The sequence below is a fragment of the Erpetoichthys calabaricus genome, chromosome 4, assembly GCF_900747795.2.
Source record: "Erpetoichthys calabaricus chromosome 4, fErpCal1.3, whole genome shotgun sequence".
In the NCBI taxonomy this organism is placed as follows: Eukaryota; Metazoa; Chordata; class Cladistia; order Polypteriformes; family Polypteridae; genus Erpetoichthys; species Erpetoichthys calabaricus.
This window is the reverse complement of record NC_041397.2, coordinates 320,002,414-320,027,622: the sequence shown is the minus strand read 5'-3', so window position 1 is coordinate 320,027,622 and position 25,209 is coordinate 320,002,414. Positions and strand designations below refer to the sequence as shown.

At 41.7% G+C, this 25,209-nt stretch overlaps 2 protein-coding genes across 15 annotated transcripts in view; one reads left to right on the top strand and one right to left on the bottom strand.

The window, feature by feature from the left end:
* Positions 1-25,209, bottom strand: part of LOC114641130 (tripartite motif-containing protein 16-like protein) — a 353,855-nt gene that overhangs the window by 6,861 nt on the left and 321,785 nt on the right. Inside the window, exons 1-3 of one of the 10 annotated variants that reach the window (XM_051925851.1) lie at positions 10,863-10,979; positions 10,576-10,640; positions 2,555-3,144 (exon numbers count right to left, since the gene is read on the bottom strand). The exons of 8 other annotated variants lie outside the window; for them this stretch is intronic. In XM_051925851.1, the coding sequence (XP_051781811.1) occupies positions 2,555-3,139 (585 nt within the window). In that variant the 5' untranslated portion in view covers positions 3,140-3,144; positions 10,576-10,640; positions 10,863-10,979. Of the gene's footprint in view, positions 1-2,554; positions 3,145-10,575; positions 10,641-10,862; positions 10,980-25,209 lie in introns of those variants that run through there. One more of the 10 variants, XM_051925852.1, reaches the window with a different exon arrangement.
* LOC114641128 (tripartite motif-containing protein 16-like) overlaps positions 1-25,209 on the top strand; it is a 377,528-nt gene that overhangs the window by 63,344 nt on the left and 288,975 nt on the right. The gene's annotated exons all lie outside the window — the stretch shown is intronic.

Below are 25,209 nucleotides of genomic sequence, written 5' to 3'. Positions count from 1 at the left end.
TTGAAGTGTAGAAGATATGGGATTTTAGAAGTTCACACACACCATAACACACTGGACTGTGTAGGTGAAGAAACCCAGGAGGACTTGGACACGTAATGGCTGCAATGACAGGACCTACGCCATCATTTGATAACCCAAGTCAGACTTGTGAGAATGTTGTGATGTGTTTTGTCAGTTGAGATCAGTGAAATCACTGAGGCGTGAGTGATTGGGGTTAGTTCAGTCATAGGGCCAATTTAAAGGAATACTCCAATCTTAAATTATTGTATTTTGGTAGTATGATGCTTACCTCACATGTTGTGTAGTGGTGCCCAAGAAAATTATGTAATCTCATGTTTTCACGGAGATAGGATAAAAAAAATAGTTAATGTCACAAGCCAATGGCGACCAACTCTGTGCAATAGCCAATGAAATAAAAACACCCATGAAAAAAAATAATCTTACATCATCACATGTGCCACATGATCCTCATGTCAGTTATCAGCCATTCACTCACAATATACAAAACACAGGCAGTTTATTCTAAAATGTCATTAAATAGATACTTCCATTAAAGTCCTAAGTAGGAAATCCATCCATCCATCCATCTTCCAACCCGCTGAATCCAAACACAGGGTCACGGGGGTCTGCTGGAGCCAATCCCAGCCAACACAGGGCACAAGGCAGGGAACCAATCCTGGGCAGGGTGCCAACCCACCGCAGTAAGTAGGAAATGCATTTGCATAATATTGAGCATTCAAATTAAAGACAGGACTCTTGACCAAAGAATAAGGGGGAGTGGAGGATCTGCCTATCAAGACAGAGCTAAACAAGGATGTATTATTGAACTAAAATGAGTCAAATTAAGTAGACTTTAAGAGAAGATGTCCAGCCACTCGGAGCCTCTGCTCTCGATATCTTTGAGTGATTACTACAGTTTCAATCTTCTGAGACAATCACACAAAGGCAACCAAGTTTAGTTTGGCATTCAAAGACTGGAGAACACTCTTATTCAAGTGACTTTTATGAAATTCACCTAACAGATTTAATACACGTGACCGTGATTTGAGACACCGAGCACCATATCATTAACATAGAGAAACACCTTTTTGAAGGCCTTTTAGCTCTGACTGTTTCCATAGGTGGGTAGGCAGGGGTTCAAATGAAATCAGAAGAACATTGCTGATAACTGACCCCCCCCCCACCCCCCGTCTGATTTCACATTGTAAACTGAAATAGTCAAAAAGAATTTAATTAACACAAACTAAGACTTCTCAACTACAGTATAGTAGCTGAAACCACATGCAGAAACCAAACCCAAATTTGCAAAATACGGTTCACAAATATCCTCATTCATCTCTGTCAAGAGCTTACTTTACATCCAGAGATCACAAAACCTCTGGAAACTCTGATACTGCAGGGGAAAATCTATATATATTTATAAAATGACTAAAAAGAAAATCCAGTGCTGGAGGTCTCTGTACCACCTTCCAGCCAGGACACCATAACTATGAAGCGATCTGCTCAGTTTATGGCTGAAGTTCATAAATTGTCAAAGGTCCACACAAATCATCTTTCACTTTCTCTGTCTGTGGTTCAGACCTGCTGTTAGATGATTTATTATAAAACACCCCAAACTCATTTACTGCAATAAACCATCCATCCACCGGCCCCCTTAACCTGCTTATCCAGGGTGAGGTGGTGAGGCAGCAGGAGTCTATCCCAGTAATCACCAGGCATGAGGCAGGGAAACATCAGGGCAGCATGCCAGTCTATCACAGGACCGACACACACACACACACACAGAAAGGGCAATTTAGCATCAGAAACACATCTGACCTGCATGTCTTTGGATTATGGGAGGAAACTGGAGCACCCAAAGGAAACCAACATGAATAACTGCAGGGATTACCTGGGAAATGATGCCCAGTAAAAAAAGTAATATTTTCATCACATAAAGATAACAGAAGATGTACTTTTATTCATTTTATATGGAGTATAATTGCTGCCAAAAAGAACTTGTAATAATATAAGCCATACAGTATATACATTTCACACGTGTCAATTACGCTTGCACATTTGAAAATTATGCTTGCTTCTGAAAATCACGAGAGCAATTCTCAGGCGTGAACAAACTTATCAAAAATACATCTTTGGACGCACAAGGCATTCTCTATAGAAGAAGAAACAATTGATTTTTGTTACTACGCATGTGCAATAAAGGTGGAAAGATGGGAGTTATTTTTGACAGCGACCCTACTTTATATATACGGGCTAAAGCTCTAGGCGTCGGTTCAATTGTCGTCTCAGTGTTGTGTGTTTGTGATCTTTTTTGTCACATTGTTGAAGTCAGTGAGTGTAATGAGTGCGTAATGGCTGTCCATGGATAGTACCTGGCATCACATCCTGGACTATTCCATGTCATGCACAAGGTTTCAGCAGGATAGCCTTCAGTTTGCTGTCCTTGCAGAATCAGGTTTGTAAGAATCGATGAAGAGATTCCTACATTACACTGCATTTACAAATCCCTTAGCCCCTGTTACTTCATTTCTATTAAGCAGTAAATCCCACTCACCACTTTTTCTTCTCTATCTGTCTCCAGCTCAGCCATTTCATGATTTTCATGTCCTGTCACCACAGACATTGAGCAGATACACGTCTCATCAGTTTTGCAAAATATTTCCGGACTTTTCTGATGTTTTGCAGAGAATTTCTCCTTCAGATTTTCATCAGGATCAGTCAGCTTGTGGTCCTTCCAGGCTGCTATTTCAAAGTGAGGCTGCAGGTGAGTCTGACAGTAGGAGGCAGGGCAGGTCAGACAGGACTTCACCGCTCTGAACTTCTTCCCAATACAGAAGTCACACTTCACATCTCCAGGGCCAGCATAATTCTGAAATGGTGGAGAACGGAGACCTACCTTCTGTAATTTCTTGACGACTTCATTCAGCACAGTGTTTATGTGAAGTTCAGGCCTCACGGTGAAGTTCTCAATGCACTGAGGACAGCGGCACACTTGGCTGTCATCCCAGCAGTCCGTGAGGCACACCAGACAGAAACTGTGACCACAGGGGATGGAGACGGGGTCAGTCAGGATGTCCATACACAGTGAGCAGGTGAACTCATCCTGTAATAATCCACACAGTTGAGCTTCAGCCATCATTCAGTCTGAGGAGAAACAGGCAGAGAGAATCAGTCAGGCAAAGAAAGAAGTGACTTGTATAGAAATTAAAGTGTAAAGAGAAACCTGAGAGCACAAACAGAGAACATCTGAGGAGACAGTGAGAATGAACAGTAAATGTGAGACATGAGCACAGGAGGTGAAGACATACAGAAACAGAAGAGATGCCCTGTCCAGAAGTTCTGTTAAAAGTTTAATTCAGTCAGTCAGTCATTTTCCAACCCTCTATATCCTAACACAGGGTCACGGGAGTCTTCTGGAGCCAATCCCAGCTAACACAGGGCGCAAGACAGGAACAAACCCCGGGCAGGGCGCCTGCCAACCGCAGGTTTTATTCATGTATTTCTTATTTATTTATTACATACTGAAGTTCACATTAGATAAACTCCAAGCTCAGTGCACACTTACAAATTAAATAAAGTGAAAATAAAAGACGAAACATGTGTGTAACGTAAGCAGCAGCATCTGTAACTACTTATGCACATGGTGACCCACTATATTTCAAAGTTGTTTATGTAGGTTAAAATAAGCCCACAATTCAATTACAAACATTGGTGGTATTGTTACACTCTGAAAGGTGTCATCTGTCAAATAAATGATAAGTTTCCATGTTGCCTGCTCTCTTTCTTATTAAAATATGTGATTTGCAAATGCATATCACGAGTCGTGCAGCACGTCACAGCTGAGTTAGTCTGCTTTTCTCAGATATCCCGCCTACATCGTGCTGCATACTGCGGTGGGTTGGCACCCTGCCCGGGATTGGTTCCTGCCTTGTGCCCTGTGTTGGCTGGGATTGGCTCCAGCAGACCCCCTTGACCCAGTGTTTGGATTCAGCGTGTTGGAAAATGGATGGATGGATCTTGCTGCATGCAGTGACAAGTTCATTAGCATTGGATAGCTGAGGTTCAGAGCATTCTAATTATATGTCATTGTCTATGACTGGTCATTTGCAGCACATCTCATCGATGTGCATAAACGGCAACAAATACAATGCCTATGAAACCTCTCATCTTTACACAGCACTACACACTCAGCTTGGTTCAGATTGTGAAGAATGTTTTGACTTTATTGGGTATGACATGTTTGATGAAGAAATCGAGGATATGTTTCAGTTGTAAGTACTGCTTAATATGGGGTGAAGACTGGGGAGGAGGTGCAGGACCGAGCTGTGTGGAAAAGGCTGATCAGGCATATCCACCCCATATAGACTTGGGAAAAAATGAAGAAGATGAAGAAGAAGAAGGAGACTTCCATTGGTATCAGATGCCTGAAATGCCTCAATTGTTTCCTATTGATGTGGAGGGTGAGTGGCTCTGCTTCGAGTCTCTCATGGATGTCTGTGCTTTTCACCCTGACTCTAAGGGAGAGCCCCATAACCCTGCAGAGAAAGCTCCTTTCAGTCACTTGTACCTGCAATCTCATTCTTTTGGTCAGTACCCAAAGCTCATGACCATAGGTGAGGATAAGGACATAGATTGATAGGTAAACTGAAAGGTTCACCTTCTGACTCAGCTCCTTCTTCCCCCCTATAGATCAGTATAGTGACCTCTTAATGGTGCTCACCGCCCAAATCCATCTGTCGGTATCACCATCCCTTCTCCCCTCATTTGTTAACAAGACCCCAAAATATTTAAACTGCTCCACTTCAGGCAGTAACTTACCTCCCTTTTCCTTCCCGAGGACCACGGCCTCAGATTTGGAGTGGCTGATCCTCATTACTGCCGCTTCACATTGGTCACAAACCATTCCAATGTATTCTGGAGTGTGCACCCCAATGCAGCCAACAGGACCACGTCATATGCAAAAAGCTGTTGTGCGATTCTAAGGTCACCGAACTGGACCCCCTCACCTTCCCAGCTGTGCCTTGATATCCTGTCCATGAAAACCACAAACAGGATAGCAGACAAAGCACAGTCCTGGTGGAATCCAACACCCAATGGAAACAGTGCTGATGTTTTTCCAAGTAGGCAAACACGGCTCTCACTGTGATTATACAGGGAGCAAATAATAATTCATTACATTTATATAGCGCTTTTCTCAGCACTCAAAGCACTATCCACACAGGGAGGAACCGGGGAGTGAACCCACAAACTCCTTACTGCAAAGCAGCAGCACTACCACTGTGCCACCTGTGAGGACAAATAGTCCTTATTAGGTGCCCAAGGAATCCCATATTCTCCCAGTACCCCCAACAGCATCTCTAGAGGAACATGGTCATACACCTTCTCTAAGTCCACAAACACATGTAGACCAATTGGGTGTACTCCCATGCACCCTCCAGAATCCTCATGAGAGTAAAGTGCCGGTCCACTGTTCGACAGCCTGGATGGAATTCACATCTGAGGTTCCATGACTGGGCAGAGCCTTCTTTCTAGTACCCTGAAATACGATTTCCCAGGGATGCTGAGGAGTGTGATTTTTTAAAAAAAGAGGGCCGACACCTCTGTCTGCCACTCCAGGGGCACAGCTCCCAATGAGCATGCAACATTTAACAGGCATGTCAGCATTTCTGGATGGATCTCATCCACCCTCGGGGCCTTGCCACTGTGGAGTTGCTTAACTTGATCCTCCATCAGCTTCTGACTCTGCATCCTCCACAGAGGGCAAGTTCATTGGGTCCAGGAGCTCCTCAAAGTGTTCCTCAGTCTGGGTCAGCACTTCTTTACCCTTGCTGAGAACAACCTGAGTGAATCCCATCCCTGCCCTTTCTGAGTTGCCTAATGGTTTGCCAGAACCTCTTGGAGTTTGATCGATAGTCACTTTCATGGTCTCTACAAATTCCTCCAACACCCACGTGTTTTGCTTCCCTTGCCACCAAATGCTGCAGCCGTTTCGGCCTGTTGGCACCTCTCTGCTGCTTTGCTGCTTTGGGAGTCTACCCTGCTAACCATACACAGAAGGACTCCTGGTTCAGCCTGATGGCATCCCTTGGTTGCCACTTCGATATACACCAGCTTTACATATATATATATATATATATATATATATATATATATATATATATATATATATATATATATATATATATATATATATATATTTCTGTAGTACTAGGGTGTTGTACCGTGTTAGCCATTGTGAATGTAGTGATAAGTCAAGCAAAATGACACCTTGTATTGGCTAACTAAAAAGATTACAATATGCAAGCTTTCAAGGCAACTCAGACCCCTTCTTCAGGCAGAATGTAACACAGAAACATTGTATTGAAAAACTTCAACAGACTTTGTTGGACAGTTATCTTATCCAAAGATCTTGACCAGATATTGTTCTCCTCTCTTGCTAAATGAATCTTAGCCTGAAGAGGTCTATTAATTTTTTACATTTAAGATGTCTCACTTAAAATATTTCCAATGTTGTATCTGTCCTGGTGTGCATATAAACACAGAGAACTCAGGGAACTCCAGTTTCTGTGATATATCTTTTTTATTATTACAAACTACAGGAATACCTCACAGATCTCTACAAGAAGGAACTAAAAAAGGTAGTAAGTAGCTATCTTCTTAAAATCATTGATCATGTAAACAGTTTAATTCCTGAGAACCCCAAAATGGGTTACTTCTACATGCTTCCTAAAATCCACAAAGAAGGGAACCCAGGAAGGCCTATAATCTCAGGAATTGGCTCCCTTATAGAAAATGTTTCAGGTTGGGTGGAGCACATCCTTAAACCCCTCACCCGCAATACCACTAGCTACATCCAGAACATCACTGACTTCTTAAAAAAACTGTCTGCTTTAGGCCCCTTACCTGAGGGAACCTTACTGGCCACAATGGATGTTGAGGTCCTTTACACAGACATCCCCCATGATGATGGCATATTGGCACGAGAAACATACCTCAGATGACATGACTTACCCACAGAGTCAGTTATACAAATGATAAAATTCACTCTGACACATAATTTATTCTCATTTGGACAAGACCTCTACTTGCAAACAGATGGGGACTGCAATGGGCTATCGATTTGCACCTCACTATGCAAACCTATTTATGGTAAAACTGGAGGAAGATTTCATGTCAACGTGTGTCTTAAAGCCAATGTTGTATCTTTGTTACATAGATGACATCTTTATAATCTGGACTGCCAGTCAGAAGGACCTCCTCCATTTTCATAATGAATAGAATTCTTTTCACCCCAACATAAAGCTGAAGCTGAATTACTCAAAAACAGGACACCACCGTTCAACTGAAAGACAACACCCTTGTAACTTCTGTTTTTCACAAACCAACAGACAGACAGACCTACCTGAGAGTGACAGCTTCCACCCCAAGCATATAAGGCGCTCCATTATTTTCAGCCAAGCAATACAATACAACCATATTTGCTCAGATCTGACAGATTAGGATAAATAACTGCAGGAGCTTAGACAAGATTTCATCAGACAAGGTTATACCCCCAAAACAACAGACCCTCAAATAAGAAGAGCTACTGCCATACCCAGAGACCACCTTCTGGAGTATAAAAACAAAGACAACAAGAACCACATCCCCCTTGTTGTCACCTACAACCCACATCTTGAAGCACATTGAAAAATTATAAAAGAACTTCAGCCAATGCTACACAATGATGAAACAATGACAAATGGATTTCCAGAACCTCCCCTCCTGGCATACAGACAACCACCAAACCTGCAGCCAACAGAAAATGGCACAACTCCCCGCCTACAGAAAAGATGTAAAATGTGTGCTCACATTTACAATACATACCATATAATTACACCACACTGCCGACTAGAACATTGTATAAAGAGGTCATTTTCCTGCAGATCATCTAATGTGGTCTCCTTTATTCTCTGTATGAAATGTCCTGACACTGCACTCTATGTGGGAGAAACTGGACAAACACTCCGCCAGAGAATGAATGTCCACAGGTGCCACATCAAGCAGGGCAACACAGATGTTCCTGTAGCAGCCCACTTCAGCAGCCATGGACACTGTGAGAAGGCCTTTAAAGTCACAGGGCTTATGGGCAACTTCAGAAGACAGCAAGAGAGAAGGGAATAGGAAGTGAAACTCATGCTAACTCTGAAAACATTACAACATGGTGTGAATAGAGACAAGAGTTTTATGACCAGATATGAGGATTGTTTGCAACTCTCGGACTGACAGACAACCTGACTACAGACCCACATTGTATGAGAAAACTCATCATAAACCTAAAAAGACTTTGTTGGACAGTTATCTTATCCAAAGATCTTGGTCAGACATTGTTCTCCTCTCTTTCTAAATAAATCTTAGCCTGAAGAGGTCTATTAATTTTTTACAGGTTTAAGGTGTCTCACTTAAAGGTTTTCCAATGTTGTATCTGTCCTGGTGTCTATATAAATTAAACACAGGGGACTCCAGTTTCTGGATGACATCTTTGCTTGAAAAAGGGGCCCGAGTTGCCTTGAAAGCTTGCATATTGTAATCTTATTAGTTAGCCAATAAATAGGGTCATTTGGCTTGACGTCTCACTATATAAATTTCTAAAAGAGTAGGATCAGTCCTTCAAAGTTTCACGTAGGCCAGAGTCTCTCATAATGAATTTGTGTGCTATGGGCTCTTATTTGAAAACAGGAAAAGTGAGAAAAGGAATCCTGTTTGTTGTTCTGCTTCAAAACAGTGAAACTAGACATGTTGCTTATACAGATTTCAGAACAGTTTTTGGCTGGGTGCTCTTGACACATTTCCTGACACTTTTTTTGTTTGTTCACTTCTACTAACACCTATGGAAATAGGAATAGCATTCCAAGTTTATTTTTTGATATTTTGAATTTTGCAACTTTTTCTGCTGTAACAGACGTGTAAAGCAAAACTATTTCTCTGGATGTAAACAAACTGAAAGAGAAATGTCTGCCCTTTATTTTGTGGTGTAGAACATGAAGAATGAGTGACGTATGATGAAGTTATAGCCAGTTAAATGGGTATAAATGAGGCTGAGTTTAAAGAGTTAATAGGAATTCCTGACACCTTTCATGGCCTCTGAACTAACATGACATTATGACAGCACAGCGGAATAAAGAACTCTTAAGTACTGTGACGTGTGATATAGAAAAGCCTATGATACGTGTAACAGTAAGGACTATAATCATTAAAGTTACATACATTTGAATCATTTTATAAATTGGGGGGTCTACGCTATTCAGAGTAGGGTTGATTTATTAAAAGACACAGAAGGTATAAAGTGGGCCTCAGCCAGGCAGGGGTCTTAGCTCGTTAGGGTTTAATGTCATGATAAGTGACGATGTCTTTCCTCACACAGGAATAGAGGGAGCTGAATGTTGGTGTGCTGCCATGTCAGCTTAGCACTTAGACATCTCAAGATGCTCCCATGACAGTCAAATCCACTCGGGCCACATCAGGGCAGATATCTTCATACCACACGCTAATTCATTTTTCCACATGTCGCTGTAGCCCTCATCTCAAATCTGTTTGTAAAGACTGCACAGCTCAGTCAGGTGAGAGGAGGCAGCAGCCAAAGACTCGGAGCTTCCATCACCACAGCAGAATCAGCCCGTCACTGTGACAGACTTCACGTCAGAATCGTCCTGATTCCTTCTGCTGATCTTCTCATTAACTGCATTAACCTCATCCTCAATGACATCTTGTGACGTGTTTTTCACTTTCCTTGTCTCATTTGTCCTTCATTAGGATGTTCTTTCTGACTGTATCACTAAACAGGTAAACTCAACTAACAGAAGGCAATCCACTAAAAGCTCACTCCTCCATTACCAAAGACACGCCTGATCATTTTCTGTCCCACTTACTGAGCACAACAGACCCCAAGACTTGAATGCCTCTTACTGATTGGCTCCCCTCATTTGTTTCTCTAAATCTTCCCTGAGATCAACCGGACTGTGACCTCAGTGACCCCAGTAACACAACTCTAACCAGTGTACCCCTGACTGACAACTTAAACTCCGACTTTCATTTGGAATCTTTCCTTTCCTCAGGTCCCACCTCTCCGTGTGCCCATCTGCCTGATCCTCTCTGCCTCTTTCTTTCCTTCTCACAGATGATGACAGTGTCACGGTCACCTTTTTGTTTTATTCATTTGGGGTTGTATCTGGTGTAGTTTGGGTCTACGTCTATAACCTTTGGGGTCAATGCCTACCAGTTTATCTTTCACAGCCATCTTTTGACGTTACTCAGGACTGGTTTGGATGGCTAGGATATTAACTTTGCTAATTTTATTCTACTTTTTTGTCTCAGTATTTCTCTTTCTTTATCAGGTCATTTTTTTCCTTAGAAACAGAGGAATGTGAATTAGAAAAAGCAAGAGAGTGAGAGAAATGGTGAAGGAAAAGAGTGGAAAATAAAAGAAGACAGAGAAAGGAGAATGAATGAGAATAATGAAAGTGGGCCAGCACTTGTGGGACACACCAGGAGAGGACATGACGTGGCAGGATCATCAAATCAATAAGAAGACAAACTCACCTGTAAAAACTCCTCACCACTCAGAGACTCAGATGACAACAGGAGGACAACTGGAGCTTCAGTACCTGCACATGAAAAGAGCAGAAAGGGGAGGGTGAAGAAGGCGTTTGGTGACATCTGGGCAGTATAATTACTAGGACAGGACGCATCAAATGTCACACAAACTGACAAGCAGCTAAAACACAAAGTGACCTGCTGACCCCCACTAAAGCGCCACTCAATGCCCACCAGGCCCACTTGTCAGCACACTGGGCTCACTGGTGTTTAAAGACCTTTTGTAGACTCACCAGCTCTCACTTTATGTCTTGGCTGTTCCTCTTCACCACAGACGGTCTTCAGGTCCTCTTAGAGATGTCAGACAAGAAGAGTTCAGCAGGAGGGCCCACCAAGAATGAACAGAACAGAATGTGCCAAGTCTCTTTAAAGGCTTTAGTCATCACGTACCTGTGGTCTACATGTTTCTATCTCTCTGTGACTTTGTGTCCAAGCAGAATCTTTCACAAAGTTTGACTTCCCAGAATCCTACATGAAGAGAAGAGCTGTGGGGTTACAGTGGCTGTCATTGGGAGTTGCCTTTTAAGAAGCCATGAGCTGTTTGGTGAGGTGGCCTGTTGGTCACTTTACACGTGTCCAGCTCTGGTCCTGGAGGGCTACTGTGTCTGAAGGTTTACATTCTAACCACCGTCATCATCAGTCCCCAGTGTCTGCTGTTCATTGACTTCTTTTCACTTTATTTTAGTCTCCTTGTTTTTTAAGACTTGGTCCTCTAAATTGCTTATTTTTTCATAAATGGCACCCGAACAGAAATGGGGTGTGAAGTTAGTGAGCCAACAGATGACCAGCTAAGTGCGGGCCTCAAACCCCAACCAGTTTCTTAATTAGCAGTCGATTCTCATTGTTAATTAAACTCATGATTTAATTTTATGGCTTGTTGGTGGTCTCATACTGCCGCGGCAGACGTTTCCCAAACTGCTGATTTTCTTTTTTCTCTGACCATCAGTAAAATGTATTGTGACCTGAGCAGATCAACACTACTGAGCCCCTTTTCTTCTTCATCTTGCTACTCCCATTTAGATATTGTATGGTGGGCACAGGTTATTTGGTCATCTGTTGTATCTCATTATTGCGTGTTCTGATGGACGGCCGGGTCCCATGCTCAGCCAGGATGCCACTTTGACAATGGGACAGGGGGAGCAGCCATGGGATGCACACTACATCCCCCGGAACACATGGTGGCAGCCCTCCTGGGTTACATTGGGGCCACAGGCCTCGGACTTCAGGGCTCAGACCTGTTGGGCTTCATGGCCACCACCGGGAGGAGCTGCTCGGCTTAACGAGGCTGTGTGGGCAGGAATGCAGCTACACACGGAAGTGCAGCCTGAATTGGGTTAATTATCACCTGAAGCACTTCTGGATGGGCTATAAAAGGAGCCTGCAGCCACTACTTGAGGTGCCAGAGTCAGGAATAGGAGGACAAAGCTGCCTGGGAGGAGTAGAGGAGAAAGAGGAGGGTGGGTTATTAGTGTTTTCATTTGGGGTGTTTTTGGGGACTGTGTAAGGCCTGTGGGACATGGGGAAGAAGAGCCCCATGGCTGAAGACAAAATAAATCTTTTATTTTCATTTTCACAAAACATAATGTTCATAAAACTCAAAAGCCAACCCAAGAGACCCATTGCTGAATGGTCAAAAGGGACGAATTTGACCTTCTATGGTGAAGGGGTATAGAAGGGGCTGAGTTTGTTCTTTAGGGGTTTCTTATTCATTAAATGGTGGCAGAAGATAAAGCTTTATGTGATTCACGTTATCTCAAACAGAAGCTTTCTAACTGTCAATGTTGTTGTTTCAGTTTATTTGGGCTCCAGCTTGCAGTCTGAATGTGAAGAAGTGTTGTGTCAGATATCGATATGAAGAAGGTGCTAAACACGAACTGAAAAATAAATGAACACATTCTGCAGTATATAGCACCTTTCACACACAAGTCCAGATTATATGTACATGTATCAATGTAACATTAATCATATTTTTATGTTAATTTATATTGTTTAAAGAAAGATCCATAGAGATCTCTTTGTGTGTTTGTGTCTGTTTGTCTTTTTCTCTAAAGAAATCAGTTATATTGGAATTATTTCTAGTCACGTGACGTCATTTTCATTGGGTTTATGGTGTCCCAATACTCATACATATTTATATTTAAATTTCCTCTTCCACACTTTAATCAATATTTCTTAAAAACTGCTGTCATCATTCTTCTTGGCCCCTCACTGGCCCTACTATGCTGTCATGGTGTCCTCTTCCTATTTTATACATTTCTCTTTAAACCCTGAGTGTTTCATTTTTCTTGGTATTTAGATCCTCTTACATTCCCATTTTCTGATTTATTTGTGACATTCAGCTTGTGGATGTGTTTATTTTGTAAAGACAGTTATCATTTTTATTATTATGATATACACAAATTGACACCCTGAATTAGTGAAAATGTCCTTACACATAAGTGACACACAGGCCTATCCCAGGGTTCTTGACAGGAAGGTCAGTTGGTCGTACTAAAAATAATCCCTCTGAAACTTCTCTAAGGTTGTGTTTCTCAGCATTGATTGTTGATACACAACCTGCTGGTACTCTTCATCTTCGTGCTGGTAAGGAGTGGGTTAACAGGTGACAGTTGCCTTGGTTACCAAAAATGACTTTCATAATCCTCTTTGGTTGAAGTAAAACTGGCTCAGATAAGCCTGATGTCTCAATTGAAGTGATGAGTTTCATGAAATACCCGCTGATCAAGATGTGCTGGCCTTAAAGATGGCATCATCTGCCAGTCTGTTAAAGTCATATGACAGCTGCAGTTGGTGTAGTGATCTGTCGATGTGAGTGTTGCTGGCCGTAGGTTACTCACTTTATTGGTGTCTTGATCAGAGTCACTTATTGCACACGTCCATTTTTCTTTCATTTTCTAATTTTTTTAAGATTGTACTTAATCATAGCCCACACTTTACATGAGTTGTTTAACCATCAGTTCATATATATATAGCAGCGGGGGGTGAGCACCATACTGCATTTGGCACAGATGAAGCAGAAAGTGCCATTCAAGCAGAGTTTGCCCCCCTGTGGCGAGCCGAAAGCAACATGTTTTTTTCATTCAAACAAGTCCATGTCACAAATGACTCTTACTATCTAGAGACAGAGGACCTGAACTTTTAAACGCATTTTTTAATTAAGGATGGTTTCCTGTATCAGGTGATTTCTTGGGTGATGGGCGGATTGAGCAGTTGGTGGTGCCAAGGGGGCTCAGGGAAATGGTTTTGAAAACTGCTCACAGTTACATTTTGGAGGGTCACCTTGGCGCAGAAAAAACAAGGGAATGCAATTCAAAACACTTTTATTGGGTGAATATGGGCCGGGTTGATGAGCAATTCTGTAAGGCCTGCCCCTACTGCCAAATAAGCTCCGCTCAGAGACCGACTAGGGCACCCCTTGTACCCATGCCTATTATAGATGTCTCCTTTGAGAGGGTGAGTCTAGATATTAAAGGGCCTGCTTCCCAAGAGTAACAATGGGTACTACTCTTTGGCCACCAACCATGCAGTTTGTTGGCCATTTTTCGTGAAAAGTGGACTGGGACTCACGAGGCATCTCATGGGGGGAGGTTTGTTGAAATTGTCGTTTCGCTGCAGGAACAGATTTCCAAATTGTCCTCTATTGTGGTGGAATCCCTGCAGCGTGAGCAGGAGGCTCAACAACGTAATTATGACAAGACAAGCAAAAAGAAAGGGGATTTTATACTGGTGTTACACCTTGAATGGCTAGGTCCAGCAGTGATAGAACACATGTCCCCAGGAAATTACAAAGTCGAGTTTCCGGTCGACGGAAACTGGTTCAAATTTTGCATATTAATCTTTTAAAGGAGTGGCACGACCCCCATAAAGTCCTGGTCACTCCAACAGCGGTCCCTCAGACTGAAGTTGCTATTGGGGATGATTTAACTGACGCTCAGAAAGCAGAATTGCTATCACTGATTAAGAGGTATTCAGACATCTTTTGGTCACACCTGGCCTGAAATTGTGGAACACAAGATCACAACGGCACCCGGTGTTAATGAACATGTGCACCCGTATCGCCTGCAAGAGGCAACAAAGAAGGTGATACACAAGGAGGTGCAAGAGATGCTCAAGATGGGCGTAAGTTGTGACAGTAAAAGTGAGTTGCAGAACCCTATTTTGCTTGTCTCAAAACCCAATGGTTCAGTTTGGTTTTGCATTGATTATTTCCATATCCAATTCTGCGTTTAGATGACTTGTTAGAAAAGCTTGAGCAGGCCTTGTATACTGTATTTCCACCCTAGACCTCACAAAGGGTTCCTGGCAAATGCCCTAGGAGGAGTCCAGTTGCAAGAACACTGCAGGTTCACCACTCCAGATAAGCTGTTCAAATTTACAACACTCTCTTTCGGTCTCCATGGAGCATTGTTGACCTTTCAGCAGATGATGGACCAGATCCTGTGTCCCCATTCCATGTCTATTTGTGTGTATTTAGAATAAGTAATCATTTTCAGTAATGACTGGAGATCTCATCTCGTCTGTTTGCAGGCGGTGCTTTACAGTTTGAGGCTGGGTGGGTTGACGGCTAACTCTAAGAAGTTCAGGCCGGGTATGTCGAAAACCCATTATTTGGGATATTCCATGGTGAAGGGTTTGCTCAAGCCTCAAATGGACAAGGTGAGGGAGGTGCTTGCCTATCCACATCCTGAAACACAGAGGCAGTGTCTCTTCGACTAGTGGGATATTATAGATGGTTCATTCCCAATTTTGCGCATCAGGCTGCACCCCTCACTGACATGTCAAAGGACAGAAAGAACCATAGTGTTGTCTGGATTGTGACAGAGCCTAATCAGACCTAATACCCGCTTTAATTTTATTCGCAGTCTGGGAAATCTGGACTTTTCAAAGGAATGTATTCCGCAGACAGATGCAAGTGCTTTCGGTTTAGGATCAGTGCTTTGATAATGCTTTGAGGGGGAAAAACATAAATCACGTTTCTCAGTAGGAAACTGCTTCCCAGGGAGTGAAATTACTTGGCCATTGAGAAAGAATGTTTAGCGATTAAGTGGGCTGTGGAAGCCCTCCAGTATTACTTCTGGGAGCAGCAGTTTACCCTGGTGACTGACCACACCGGGCTCAAGTGGCCCTACAAACAGAAGGAAATGAATGCCCGGCTAACTCTTTGGTTTTTAGTTTACAGTCATTTGCTTCTGATGTTTGCCACCGTCTCGGGGCTGCACACATCAACCCTAAAGTTCTCTCATGCCTGGCTGAGCCCGGCTTGAACAGTCGCTTTCCTTACACTGGCGATGTGAGATTTCTGAACTATTTTGAGACCCTCCTCAATGGGACAACACGCAGAAGCATGATTGCCACATCTGTTGAGGGCTGCTTGTCTGTCACCGATGCAACCATAGCTCTGCAGAGTCACAGAAACAACTGCAAGCTGACCGCTGCCACTTGCAAAGTACCTGCCACCCAATGAGTTATTAAGAGAACATTATAACTTGCCTTGGCCTTGAATCTGCTCATTTGCTGTGTCTGTGTATAGTAGAGTGAAAGATCCCACTACAATAAATAAACTTGCTGTTCCTGCTTCGAGTTGAATAAAGCTGGTTTTGCTAAAGTACTAAGAGTCAGTCTCGTGTTTGAGGTGCAAGACAGTGACTCACGCGTCACACCATTAACACACATATTCCAAGGTATTAAATCACAATTCCCTCAGGACTTCTGGAAGAGGGACATGTCACCTGATGTCAGTCTGTAAAAAGAATGACATGAAGGCCAAGGCTGACGGTGCCTCCATCCTGCATTACAGGCCTCACCAGCAGGTGGCAACTGTGAGCTCTAAACCTGTTACCATCATGGAGCCTAAAGGGTTAAAAAGAGAAAGTGGTAAAGGAGTGAGGGTTGAGGGTGACAGAGAAGAGTCATAGGGGGATAAAGGGAGTGATGAATGATTTCGAGAGGCAGAGTGAAACACTGCTCGTGTGTCTGTGCTGTTGTGACACAACACTAATAATACTAGACTTTAATTGTCTCCTCTTTGACTCCATGCACACTGATGGTTGTCCTGTGATCAAAGATTGTATTCTTTGTTGATCAAATCTGTAACCCGATGGTGATTGACATCTGATTCTTATAGCACTCAATCCTTAGAAAGGCCATCACTTGATGAGCTCTTCACTGCTGACCTAAACCCTACTAGATAGATAGATAGATAGATAGATAGATAGATAGATAGATAGATAGATAGATAGATAGATAGATAGATAGATAGATAGATAGATAGATATGAAAGGCACTATATAATAGATAGATAGATAGATAGATAGATAGATAGATAGATAGATAGATAGATAGATAGATAGATAGATAGATAGGAAAGGCACTATATAATAGATAGATAGATAGATAGATAGATAGATAGATAGATAGATAGATAGATAGATAGATAGATAGATAGATAGATAGATAGATAGACAGATAGATAGATAGATAGATAGATATGAAAGGCACTATATAATAGATAGATAGATAGATAGATAGATAGATAGATAGATAGATAGATAGATAGATAGATAGATAGATAGATAGATAGATAGATAGATATGAAAGGCACTATATAATAGATAGATAGATAGATAGATAGATAGATAGATAGATAGATAGATAGATAGATAGATAGATAGATAGATAGATAGATAGATAGATACTTTATTAATCCCAAGAGGAAATTCACATACTCCAGCAGCAGCATACTGATACAAAAAAACAATATTAAATTAAAGATTGATAATAATGCAAGTAAAAACAGACAATAACTTTATATAATGTTAACGTTTACTATATAAACTTTTTTTTTTTTTTTTTACTTTATATATATGTTAACGTTTATATAATGTTAACGTTACTGCCATCTTCTCTCCGGTATTTCACCTCATCCATTGCTTCTGTCCTTGCTGGCTGATCTCATAAATCCACTGGTCAGTCTGGTCACTCAGGTCCACATCACATCTTCACATTGGCCATCATTCAAACTCTACAGACTAGTAACCATGTTGTCTTGCCATCTGGATGATTGTATTTCTCGAGGTTATTTTAGGCTGACCTTGGTAGCTCTTAGAGATCAAGATTAGAGAATAGTGTGGTATAGCGAGTCTGTGAGCTAGTTTTTAATAAAATAAATAAATAATCACAGCACTTGCAGCTTAAAGAGGGGGTGTGGTATTGTGGCGGGAGCAGTCCCGGGCACGTTGCGGGCATGGCCATTTCTGTACTGAAGTGCACAGGTGTTGGATCGCCTGTGTCCATAATTGATGCCAGGAGCTGCAAATCGCCACACCCATTATAAAAGTGAGAAGTGTGAGTGCGGAAGGAATGAATAAGGACAAAAATAAAGATTGAAGAACAGAGGTTAGTGGAGACAAGAGGAAGGCGGGAGAAGAAAAGAGCCAGCGCAGTGTGTGTGTGAGCGAGCAGGAAGAGCAGGCATGCTGGTGAATGCAGGCAGCCGGGAGGAGAGCCCTGAAAGAATGTTTGGCCAACTTTCACAGCCAGTAAGAAGCGATTGCTCCAGCTGAGCAATTTAGAGGAGCTGGAGTGACCAAAAGTCTAGACAACTCTCCCCATAAGTCAGCGGGAGTTGAGGAGGCTTGTGTGAGTGTGTGACCCCCCCTGGTCACTGGGGACCCGAGTCTCGGTCCGGTGTACGGAGCTAGGGGACGGAAGGCAACCGGACAGAAGTAAGGTCAGCTGCCCCTGCTGACAGGGCAGCTCGCCTGTTGCAGGGCCCGTATGGGAGAAGCAGGTGAGCTTCCAGCTAAACGGAGAACGCATCGGGTTTTTATAAAGGAAAGCTTCCAGCCTGCTGATTTTAACCTCATTTTATAGGATTATTAATTGAATTTAACCTCCACCTTTCATTGCTTTCATTAATTATTTATTTATGAAGTTTTGAAGCAGTGCATTTTATTTGGACACTATTTTGTTTTTGTTTTTAATAAAAGCACTTGGACACTTTTACACCATCTCCTTGCTACAAGTGTGAATTGTCCCCATCATCCAGTTCATCCTGTTACATTACAGACAGTGTTGGGTTCAAGAGGCTCCCAAGATGCGAAGGGGGAACATGGAGCCGGACCCACACAGTCACAAGTAGACCATTGTGAAATGGAAAATGTCAGTCAGCAGTGTGGACAGTTAGCTGGTGGACACATTTAGGTCAGGAGTGATCAAGCATTCACATACAGTACAGTGTACATATTTCAGGTTAATCTTAGATTTTTGTTTTCTACATTAGTATGTTGGTAGCAGAAGGTAATTTCAGATTTCCAATCCTTCCTTTTCCTTTTACTGGTAAATTTGTGTTTTTTGCTTACAAAAGTAACCTATTAAATAGCAGGGCACCCTTCAGATTAAACATTGTAGGGTTAAACAAATATAATCAAGAGGCACTAATTAAAAACCAGCACCATTATTAGCTGAATGAACCAGGCTGAGGAACTCCAACAAAAACAGGAGAAGAAGTAAAGGAACTGGGAGACACATCACATCACATTTCTAATGTTCAAATATACACATGTGATGACCATTAAGCGCCTGTTTCACCCACAGACTGAGGGTCACATACTGATAAGGCAGGCCCTGTGACAGAAGTGCCAATGCCTGCCAATGTAACCCTGCAGCTCGTCTCATCACTTAGGCCTGAAGCCTCTGGAAAGTCAAACTCTGTTACAAGTTTTGCTTGGACACAAAAACACAAAGAGACCTCCAGACACTTCAAAGACACACAGCACATTCTGATCTTCTCATTCTTGTTGGGCTCTGCCAGCAGAACTCTTTATGTCTGACTTCTCTAACTAGGAGGACCTGAAGACTGTCTGTGTGGTGAAGAGGAACAGCCAAGAAATAAAGCGAGATCTGGTGAGTCTAGATAGATAGATCGATAGATCGATCCCATTGGGAAATTCAAATTTTCCAGCAGCAGCATACTGATACAATAAATAATATTAAATTAAAGATTGATAATAATGCAGGTGAAAAACAGACAATAACTTTGTATAATGTTAAATGTTAACGTTTACCCCCCCCGGGTGGAATTGAAGAGTCGCATAGTTTGGAGGAGGAAAGTCTTTAATCACAGCTGACCCCAAGATGTCCCAGTGCTTTTGCTGGACAAGGAGTGGTGGATCAGCAGTCTGCTTTGTATTTTATGAGCTGCATGTCACTTTATGTCACATTTGGACCACTTAGTTTTGTTAATCAGTGGACAGTGAATAGAACTGAGGTTGAAAAGGCCTTCTTCACAGCGGCCATTTTTCTCCTTTTCTATTTGGTTACTGAAGCTTCAGTTTTCATCCTGCGGTCTTTTGAATGTCTGAGTAGTGAGGAGTTTGTAGACACGAGTTTATGATCTTATTGATTTGTTCATCCTGATGAGTGTCTTTGACACTTCATGTCCCTTACTGGTGTGGACTGTGTGTGTATAAGGGTGTCACAGAAGTGCTGGCTCACTTTTAATCGTCCCTCTCCTTTTTTCTTTTGTTCTGTGCTCTTGTTGCTTTCCACTCTTTTCCTCCTCTATTTCACTCACTCTTGAGAACGCAGAAAAAACATTATTAACTGTAATGTTTATAAGTATCCATATATCCATCCATTATCCAACCTGCAATATATCCTAACTGCAGGGTTGCGGGGGTCTGCTGGAGCCAATCTCGGCCAACACAGGGCCAAGGCAGGAAACAGACCCCGGGCAGAGAGCCAGCCCACCGCAGATGATTATAAGTATTTAACTCACAAAATACCAATGACTGTATTTTGTATTAATCATGCTGCAGAGAACAATATGATTTTATACTTTTATATGATTTGATCTGCATTTAGGTAGGAAAGGAATGTTTAAGCACAGAATATGAGACTGATTTAATTCTATGTGAAAGTGCTAACCTCTTGATATTAACAGAACACCCTGTGATATTATAAATCAATGTGATAGATAGATAGATAGATAGATAGATAGATAGATAGATAGATAGATAGATAGATAGATAGATAGATAGATAGATAGATAGATAGATAGATAGATAGATAGATAGATACTTTATTAATCCCAAGGGGAAATTCACATACTCCAGCAGCACCTTACTGATACAAAAAAACAATATTAAATTAAAGATTGATAATAATGCAGGTAAAAACAGACAATAACTTTATATAATGTTAACGTTTACTATATAAACTTTTTAATTTTTTTTAACTTTATATATATGTTAACGTTTATATAATGTTAACGTTACTGCCATCTTCTCTCCGGTATTTCACCTCATTCAGCGAGTCTGTGAGCTAGTTTTTAATAAAATAAATAAATAATCACAGCACTTGCATTTCCATGCTTAGATCACGATGTATAAAAACTAACCTTGGTGAAAAGCTACACACATTTTTACTTTAGCTCAAACCCTGGCATACGCAAGTTCTCCACTTGGTTTTGCAAACTGGCGGCACCCAGCGTCAAAGCAGTGCTACTGTTCCAGTGTGGTTTCCATTTCTTTTTTAGATCCACATCTCTGACGCAGCTTTATTAAATACACTGAAATTAACCTCACATCGTTTATTAGTTTAAGGAATCTGATTGTAATTAACCTGTAACAATATACTGGTCCACGGAATTTCCAAACTATTCCAAATACAATAGCTGCTTTATAGCATTGTTATTCTCACTGCACCTTCTTTTTCTTTTTTCAGCTGCTCCCGTTAGGGGTTGCCATAGCGAATCATCATTTTCCATATTACTCTCACTGCACCACTCGGAGTATTTATATCACTGTATCTGAGTGTGAATCACAGCTCTACAGCAGCTGATTGGAAAGAGAATTATCAGGATACAGCATCAAGCACAGGCTGCCTCAGCCATGTTGTCTATTGAACTGCTCTCATACGATAAACACTTCAGAGCCTTTCCTGTACGGACCTCGCGTTTCAGAAACAGTTTCATCCCAAGAACTCTAAACGCACTCAATCAGTCCATCAAGTGCTCCTTGTAGAACTGTTTGGACTTATTAGTGCAATCACCTCACTGTAAACTTATGATACAGCTATAATATTACACAACCTGAGCCTCTTTAGCACATATTTACATATGATGACAATATCATTTTTAAAATCAAATGCAGAAAAAAATGTTTATTACATTATACAGATAAAATGTTAACATCATTTAAATAATCTATATTGTTAATAATTAAACATGTGAGGACACAGTGTCGCAGTGCTAGCAAGTTCATGGATTGTTCCTGCCTCACACTGTATTCTTGCTGGGGCTAGCGCGACACTGGAAGGATAAATGGATAGAATAACTAAACATGTACTACGAAGATATTTCAATGTTCCTTAAAAGATTTGGAAGAATCAGCGTTCTAAGCTTACAGATGGCTTAACATCTATTGCAGAGCTGATTGTGTGGTGATTGGTTACTTGGAGAAAGAAAAGGAAGGACAGGAATTGGGCGTTAGTATGTTTGAAAGAGACAGGACTGCTGTCCATTGTTTATTTTCCTTGTACTGGTCCACACATTTAATTTATAGAAAATACTTTAGAATTCCTGGAGTTAATCAACATGCTAGAAAAGTGGTGTAGAAAATCAGTGATTTTATTACTCAAATGCCTAACCCTATCTGCTGTTACATCAAACGCTGCCATTAGAGAGTAGCAATGGCTGTATTTGATGGATAAGTAAGAGTCTTCTACTGTAATGGTTGTGACATGTGAGTCATTGTCTTGCACCCCAAAGACGAGTCTCAGTATTTTAGCAAGTCCAGCTTTATTCAACTCTTAACAACAACAGCAAGGTTATTTATTGCAGTGGGAGCTACAGTACCCCTCTACTACACACAGGGTTTCCTTAAGAGGCATTAGCTCTCTGGAAATGTGTTCTTTTCAATTGCGGCATTTTAATTAACCTGAATTTAAATAATTATAAATTAAAAAGGTATTATCCCCCCCAGCATGCAATATGGTGGTTACAAGATTACATGAGAAGTATAAGGATAATTTAGCTCACTTTACTGACAGATTCACGCGGTATTACAGACGGGAAGCTTATGACAGACCCTATCAAGCAGGTGGGGGTCTTGACCAACGCAGTCTGCCATCTTTCGTCGCCATGCTGAAAGGATTTTCCGGACGGAGAACATAATCTTCCGCCCATTAGCTTCAAAGTGTATTGGCCGTAGGTCCATCCTTTTATACTGGTTGCTCCACGTGCAGGGTTGCCTTGGCGACAGACAAGCAGCCCACAACAGATGCTGCAATCGCGTTTTGGCGTGTTGCCCCATTGGGGAGGGTCTTAAAAGTGTTCAGAAATCATACGTGGTCTTAATTTACGAAAGTCCTACCAGGGCTAAAGCTACGTGGATGGTGGCATTCACACTTAGGGTCCAGGACCTGAGATGTTTAGAATAATTTGAATCTAGAGAGATGGATATGATGTACAGTTTTAAGATGAACAATAGCCAGTTTTGCATAGATTGATGAAGAAAGTCCACATATGTTACGAATAATCGAGTTCCACTCCTTGCCTGACATATTAAGAGTGTTTAGTGGTGCACACCATGACATTAATTTGCTTTTTTGAGTTCCTCATCACCAATGTGAGATCTTCTATGAATATCCTCTCAGCTGACTTGTATAGAAGTATCCCTTCAGACTTGTAGCACTCCACAAACCCCAACTCCATCTTGATTCTGTTCATCTTTTCCTGTCCTAAACTTTTATTCAGATCCATGTGTTGTGTGTCAAACATACTCTGTGTTGACATAAAGAGAAACATAAAAGATAAAAGCAAGTCGGGTCACTAAAATGTCAAACAAATGTGATATAGAGAACTCGGGACATTCAGAATGGGAAGTATGAATTGAAAAGAGAAATCTGATGAGACCACATGTGTGTTATCTTGTGTCCCCAAACAGAACAGATGGGGGCGACACAGAGTGACATCAAGGAGAGACTGGAGGAGGAAGGGGTGAAGATCAGGAGGCCATTCAAGATGAAGAGGGTGAGTTAAATAAAGATGGCAATTTATAGCAAATCATGAAGTAATAAATTAAAACTAGATGAACACTCAGAGTTTCATTAGGTTTTAAATCTTTAATTACATAATATGAATAATCTGAAACATCAATGGACATAAAAACCACCTAAACATCAGGAGTTAATCACGGATGAGCGAAGGCACAGCTGTACACTCTGAAACAATAAATAAATAAACACTACGAGGACATTAAGCTAATTCACGCAAGATGTCCATAGGACTTAGAAACAGCTGAGCTGGTTGCCTCATTAATTCTAGCAGCAGACTGCTCAACAAGAATACGGTTACAGTAGAAGGGTTGTAAGAAATTTAAAATTAGAGCCAGGAGTTTTCCAAGTCAAAACTCAGGCTAACTTTGTAGAAATTGCTCCTAAAAACAACAGAGGAAGGAGAAAGAGCAGAAAGATCCAAGAGAAGGAGAAATTGAGAAGTCAATGGACTATTACAGGAGATGACAATGAGAAGGATGGAAAAGAAAATATGGGCCACAGAATATAAATATACTTACTAGCTGTCCCTCGTGGCTCTGCCCACGTAGTATTGAAGCAGGAGAAACTTCTAAAAATCAATAAAAAAACATAAAATGTAATTCTGGGCAAGCGGAATGTAGGTACGCTCCAACGTTGGCACTTCATCTGATCATGTTCAACTCTGACAGGGGAGCATTCCCCGCATGGGAAGAAAAGCAAATAGCCGTGATATCTTTGACAATCACCCAGTACCCTCTAAAACACACAATGAGCTATGATCTCTCTCTCAAAAATGTCACATGTTACTCCTTAACAATCTCTAGCTGATAATGTCTACTGAACAAACAGGTATCTGCGATAGCTAAACAGAGTCAAGGTGCTCTCCAACACATGGCGAGAGGTACAGTGACTCGAACAGAGGCTGACGCATCTATGTTGGATTCTTGCAAATAAATCGGTACTGCAAATGAACTATGATACTTAGTGTGATGAGAGAAGTCGCAAAATAAATATTCAGGCAAGTTATAAAAAAAACCTGATCTAAATCCATTTTGTAGTACTATCGTGAAAACCATAAAGACATACAGATAGACAGTTGTTGCATTTTATATATATATATATATATATATATATATATATATATATATATATATATATATATATCCATCCATCCATCCACTTTCGCTTATCCGAGATCGGGTCGCGGGGGCAGCAGCTTGAGCAGAGATGCCCAGACTTCCCTCTCCTCGGCCACTTCTTCAAGCTCTTCTGGGAGAATCCCAAGGCGCTCCCTGGCCAGCCGGGAGACATAGTCCCTCCAGCGTGTCCTGAGTCTTCCCCGGGAGGCGTCCAGGAGGCATCCTGATCAGATGCCCGAACCACCTCATCTGACTCCTCTCGATGTGGAGGAGCAGCGGCTCTACTCTGAGCTCCTCCCGGATGACTGAGCTTCTCACCCTAAGGGAGAGCCCAGACACCCTGTGGAGGAAACTCATTTCAGCCACTTGCATTCGCGATCTTGTTCTTCGGTCACTAGCCATA